General features: G+C 37.7%; 1 protein-coding gene across 1 annotated transcript in view; it reads right to left on the reverse strand.

Annotated features, from left to right (window-relative positions):
- Nucleotides 1-2,711: 2,711 nt before the first annotated feature.
- The window catches only part of C1QL3 (complement component 1, q subcomponent-like 3), a 6,066-nt gene continuing 1,998 nt past the window's right edge, over nt 2,712-6,779 (reverse strand). The window contains 1 exon segment of the mRNA XM_010576328.1: nt 2,712-3,381. Coding sequence (XP_010574630.1) covers nt 3,202-3,381 — 180 coding nt within the window. The 3' untranslated portion in view covers nt 2,712-3,201.

Raw genomic sequence — 6,779 nt, forward strand, 5'->3', positions numbered from 1 at the left:
TGTATTCTCTCTGCATTTTCTCCTTTCTAAAAGTCTGTTCATGAATGATTAACTGGGTATGAGCCTACCTGCAAAGTCTTTTCAATTGAAATTTTAAAATTTTTTCTAGAGAGTAATCTAATACTATTATTAGATGTTACCCAAAAGATTTTTGAAGATGCATCATCTGGACATTGAAGGAAATTATGGTTTTCAGTTAAATTCCCCTTCTCCAGGGGGTGATTTTAATCCTTGTAATATTGACAATCTTCTAATTATCCTTAGATTCTTTAAATAATGCTTGATAAAAGACTGGGGTTTTTAAATAGCTTCTGTAGACAACAGAAGGCAAAAGGAATCTCAAATAATTCTGAAGAGATATTGTTTCTTTCTAGTTTAACAATTTACATATTTTTAACTGAAAGTGTAAAAAATACATGGAAAAATACATTTTTTGAATAAAGCAATGTGATGACCTTTTAAACTGTGTGCAGTATTATTACGTATGTCTTTTTTTAATCGCTTTGATTTTTTTATCCTGAACTTTTGGAATCTCACAGCGATCATGCGAAACTTCATGCCGACCAGCTTCTTTTTGTAAGGATGCAACACCAAAAGTCAAAATAAATTACATAATACGGTTTTAATGAGTTGTAATAGTTATAACAAAGGTTGTGATATAAGTCTTTACAAATCAGTATATCAAGATATGATGAAAAAGGAAGAAATGTTTGCCTTATATGTGTTTTTCACATGAAGTGTGTTCTTTGCTCTTGTCTAACCAGGGCAGGTGATTTATCCAAAAAATGGTCTTATCCAGTAGCAGTGGTAGCCCGATTTCAAAAGCTTCTTCAAATTTGACCATATACATCTTGTAGTGTTGAGCTTTTCCAATAAATACCTTAGTAAATATGCATTGCTAGTTGTAAATGATCTCTAGCTTGGTACGTTACTGTCTGATACTACATAGAAAATCTCTAGCTACACTGCTGTTGTTAGTGTGCTAACCAATAAAAGCAACAGTGGAAGAGACAGACATGAAATCAGTTACACATCTGTTATTAAAATACATTACCTTGTAGAAAAAAAACAGGAGTAATCACTACAATGTACGGATATAGGTTGGCACTTTGTCATAAAGTAAAAGCGTTAACCATTCTGGTGAGATAATACACAAGCAGCTGGCAGCACAATGTCCCTTTATAAATCCTAGATGAGTTAGACTGGCGATCCTCTCAGTCAGCCTAGACTAACCTGGCATTTATTTCGAATTGGACAACTCAAAACAGAAACAGAAAGAGTAACGTGTTCTGTTTTAAGAAAAGCTTCATTCATTCAAACAAGAGATTTTGAGAGAGATTCGTAAAATCTTCATCAGACTTTTGCTGGACAGCCAGCACTGAAGAGCTCTTATGTCACAGTGGCAGACACTTTTGACATTTTAGTGCAGATAAATCTGAGTTTGTACCCTTAGTACATTAGACAAGGTTGCTTGTGGCAAAGTACATGAAATAGAAATGCTAGGGGTAGCCTGTATTACTCTTCAACAATTTATAGAAACGTTACCTTGATTTTGCCAAAATGTTAAATAACATAACCAACTGTGCTAAGGAGCTAGTTAATTATCTTGCTAAAATTTAGGCTTAGAATGAAATCTGCAAGTTTTAACCTGAGAGAAATAGACAGCCTCCCCTCCCAAAACCAAAACAAATAATAAATCCATTCTCTGAATAAAAATATTCTGTGGACATTACTGGTATGACTGATTTTAAAGCATTTTTATAACTATGTAACTCATAGTACCTGTGTTTAGTTTAATTCTCCAAGCCATTAATCCTTTATATGGATTAAACTCCTTTGAGACTTTATATATATATTTTTTTATATATATATATATATGAATGAGAAAAATAGGTTTTAATACACACTTTTTTTTTGCATGTAAATATCTGCTTCTTTCTTTGCATATGTGTTATCATTTTTGGTAATATGCTTATCTGTGTCCATTTCATAGGCACGCCTTACTACAAACTGTAACTAGCTACCATGGAAAAGGTCTGTGTGACAACATTTTCTCACATGTCAGATCTCCCACTCTTCCTTGGTGGGAATAATCCCACTAACTTCAGCGAGACAGGACACCTAAGACAAATAAGGTTTTGACCCATTATATTCCTATGAAATTCTAGTTGAACATCTGCAGTATGTTAAGCCATAACTATTTTATTAAAAATAGTACCCAAGTACAGACTAAGTGCTAAAAGACTAATGAATACTAATTGCTGCAAAGAAAAGACTCTACCTTAGTCTGAGGATGTGGATGCCAGGCTTGCTAAATATTTACACAACTAACCATCAAGAATGGGCCTGTAATAATTGTCTAAATATATATTTACACGTTTACAAATTAAAAGCCAAATCCTTTTTCCACTAATATCAATGGGAGTTTTGCCATTGGCTTTGGTGGAATCAGGGATTTGGTCCAATAGAGTTTGTCAACTGTTACATTTTTCAGGAAAAAGAAGTGTTTCTTCTATCCTTCTTTTTCTTTTAGAATACAGCTAAAGGGAAGACAAAAACAACTCCACTGGTTTGATTTTATGTTAAAAGTCTAATGTAAACCTACAAAGCAGGAACATTGAGTTAAGGCTTGAAGCTGATTAGTTTCTAGTTTTAAGTGGAAGGATAAGAAAAGTACAAGGCAAACAATTCCTTTGGAGAGAGAAAGTATATTTTGATTACCTCTTCCTTTTATTGTAAAATCATTCCTCACCACAGTATGAGTGGACTCCAAGCATCATTGTTAGCAAGTAAGTCACAAGAACCAAAGCTGAAGTATGGATAAAGCAGCAAGATCATAACACATCAAAGTATCATATACACTGAAGAAATAACTCGGCGTCCTTAGGTGGTTTTTTTTCTATAAAAATTTGATCTATGTAGGACTTCATTCACATGGACACTAACAATGAGGAAGTATTTGCTTTGGCGGTAGTGGATCGCACATCTGTTTAACATGTTTTGTAATTTTTTAACATAAGGTTTCTCTGTGTTGTACAGATGTGAATCAGGTAGCATTCGACTTTTTTTCCCCGCTACTGAGGTGTTTGGTGGTCACTCTTTGCTGGGGTGCTTGTTTCATTGACTTTTGCCACGCAAATCCATTGCTTAGAAGAGCAAGCTTCATTTTTGGACCGGTTTGGTGGGTCTTTTTACTCATTTTCAGTCGGCATAAATAATAAATCCAGAAAATGTGCTGTATTTGTTGTTGTTTCCTCCGTGTGCTTTTCCTCCATCTAATTTAATGTAAACTTCGTCTCCTGGCTCCAAATGAAGAACCACACTGTTACTGGCATAGTCGTAGTTCTGATCAGCATCCTGAGCAATCGCACTAGCTCGAACCTACATAAAATACATAATGAGTGGTTAAGAAAACTCAGATAATTCTTCCTGCATGATGAAATCAAAGCATATCCACAACATTTTATTCAGCATGCATGAGTTGCCACTTCAAACGTCTGGCAACATATATTGTAGGTTTTTTTCCTATGGTTATTGCTTATTTTCTCCTACAATACAACATCTGAAACTAAAGCAGTAATGTGCTCCTTTCTCAGTCATCTGATTAATACACAACTGCTTGCACTCCTGTAGATATTTGGAGCCTTTTTAAATATATGCGTAATAATAGCTGGAGTTCAGAGAACTGAATCTGGTCGTGTGCCAGTTTTACATTGGTGTAACTTTTATTTCAGTGGGACAAGTGATTGACATTGGTGAGGATCCACAGTGAGGCCGTATTGATACCAGGCTGGACTTTTTCCAGAGGCAATTTATTGTCATACTACTAATAGGATCATGCTGCAAAAAGAATACAAAAAGTACACACACACATGCACACACTCCAGTGCACACAAGCAGGTAAGGATCCTAGCTGGTGTTTGGGAAAACTGTTATTGCCACATTTCAGTAAGCAAACATTTAGTGTCTGTGTTGCAAGAGATGCACATTTGAAAAATCACAGATGAGTCACTTGCTTTAAGAGGTTTTGGAATTTACAAGGAATTGAGGACATTTCATTTGCAGCTTTCACTTAAAGACACATTTTTTCCCATTTCTCCCTTGCTATTCCACTACTGTTTAAATTTGACATTGCTAGCAAAGTGGAAATAATCTGTAACTTCAAGATGTATGTTGGTTTCCAGCAATGAACAGCCTGTGCCTTTGTAAATTTCCAAATCATTTATATATAATTTGACCCTGTTTGGTAAAATATTTAAGCTTAGTTGTATGTGATTTATTTCAGTGTAACACATCATCTGCTTGTTGCTTGTCTTTGTTCTAGCGTGGTTACAGAGCAGTAAGTGATTTAGTGGTACTGCAAACCTGAACTAAGTAATAATGCATGACTTGGCGTACTATATGTGGGATTTTATCTGTTCTGAATTGAAAAAATAGGCTATAAGTCACAAATTTTCATGGATTCCTTTCAAAGTTTAAATGATAAATTTCCAAATTAAATTTTCATGTGATATGATCTCACATTAATATTGAAATGTTAAAAAGAAGGGGGTTCTTTACCATGCAACATCTTATGGCATTATGCAGCTTAAAAATCACAGTAGCTGGAAATTCTTTATACATCCTGTAAGAAGAGTGAGAAAGGCTTAAAGGACTTACAGTGGTGTGACAGTCTGCAAATTTAAATTGATACATGGCATGATGATAAACCACAACTATTTCAGGACTTCTTGATCCTGAATTGCCTGGTGTTGTTTACAGAGGTGATCTATTTTGCTAGTGTTTAAGCAATAATGATTCTAAGCAGAGGGTATTTCCTCTGGGTTAATGACTAGCAGGGTGGAGTTGAAGGCTCTGGGCCATTAACCCTGGAAATACTCTCCAAAGAAAATAACGGGCTGAGACTGTTGCTGGTAGTGTAAATGGAAAGGGCATATGGGAAGGAGTGAAAAGGCTATAGATGAGTTAGAAAAACTTTAATGGAGAACTAGTATCTTGCATGCTGGTAAGCAAAATGGTTTAAATTACTTTCCAAATTCCCATTTACATCATATTGAAATGCTACTTTGTGGATTTGTCTAAAATGTAGTTTTTCTGTGGATAGTAAAGGAGAATTCAAATTGTATTAGTGACTATCCTAAGGGAGTCAGCATAGGGACACTGACTACAATAGCAATGGGTATTTAATTTTTAAGATTCTGGATAGTACATACTGGCTGAAGAAAAAAGATCCTGCGTATTGAAAGTCTAGAAACCAAAGTGTAGCTCTTACTGCCCTATGTATAAACAAATGTCCTGTAAGCTCCACTGTGCTATTCTTAGAGGTTTTACCTCCTTGTTTGGTTAGCCAGAGCAATTTCTTTTTAAAGCCTGGGAGAACAGTCTCAAATGAATTATCAGCGTACTGCTGCAAGAGGGTAAATGTATCTCGAAATTAAACCATTAACGCACTATCAATTTCATAAGTTGCATGACTGCTCACCTCATCTTTTGTGAAGTTACACTCTCAGGTTGCACACACATACTAGCTAAGCTACGTGATCTCAGCAGGTCCCTGTTCAAGCTTTGTAACCATTAAAGAAGGCAATGTGTTAACAGTGGAGACCTTGAGGTTCCTCCTGTGCATTGCTTAGGAATGTTTGGGTTTTTTTCTGTAAGTGATACACTCTTCCAGCGGTTTGGGTTTTTTTCATTGTTAGAAAACACTGAATTTATAATGTTATCTTTGCCAGACTCCATTTAACGACTTCCAAAATCTCTGAGCTTTCTTACAAAAATACACAAAAAGTTAACTGCTACCTCATCATATCAGCGTCTAGTGTTTCAAGAATAAACCATAATCAAAAGGAGACACTGCTGCATTAAAACTGTGCTCTGTGCATCAATTTTAAATAGTTTGCATGCAGATATTTACCTAAATACTTATCTTTGCATAGATATATACAAATATATATATAGAACCCCCGCCCCCTTTTTTTTTTTTTTCCCTTTGAATCCCGGCAAGTTTAATATGTCTGGTACTGGAAGCAGTTACATTTGGGAACAGTTAGACTTCAGGCTGAATATTTATAATCGGTCACTTTTTAAAAAGTACCGGCATGTATTTATTTCTCCGGGTTTGGGAAAATAAACACTTTAAAACATTACAAATAGGCGTCAAAAATAGTTTAATGTTTTAATTGCAAGTAAAATGGCATTCTCGCCGTGGACGGCATTGCCTTTGTATGAATAAATCAAAGTGGATGTATTAACGATGTACTATGTTCTACTCGTCCTGGTTTATCTGCTGAGGTAGTATTTATGGCAGGCATTTCCTAATTCAATTAACTGCCGCTGATGCCCTCATTATTCTGTTTTCGCGGTCCTTCTGAGGAGCCATAAACAAAAGGTGAAGTGGCGCACCAGATTAATTTACCGGCCGGCGATGCTCCCGCCGCCGCTGCGCACCGAGGGCCGTGCGGCGGCGGCCGGCGCTTCCCGGGGGAGGAGACAGGCAAACGAACGAGCCCCTCCGCGACCTGCGAGGCGCGGCGGGGACACGCAGCCCGATTTTCAGTCCTATGGACGCTGCCTAGAGCGGATCAGCACCGCCCCCGCCCAAGCCCACCCCGCCGGAGGGCGAAAAGCCGGGGGAGAGCGGCAGCGCTGGGCTCCGGGCTCCCCGAGCCTGGGAAAGCCGGCGGCCCGGCCCCGTAGCCCGCTGCGCGCCGGCACAGCTCAGGCAGCCAACGACCTGTTGCGCGGCCGGACCCTCGCCCGGCCGCCGCACGGGGGGCCGG

This window comes from Haliaeetus leucocephalus, unplaced genomic scaffold (assembly GCF_000737465.1).
Source record: "Haliaeetus leucocephalus isolate CR32 unplaced genomic scaffold, Haliaeetus_leucocephalus-4.0 Scaffold0, whole genome shotgun sequence".
Classification (NCBI taxonomy): Eukaryota; Metazoa; Chordata; class Aves; order Accipitriformes; family Accipitridae; genus Haliaeetus; species Haliaeetus leucocephalus.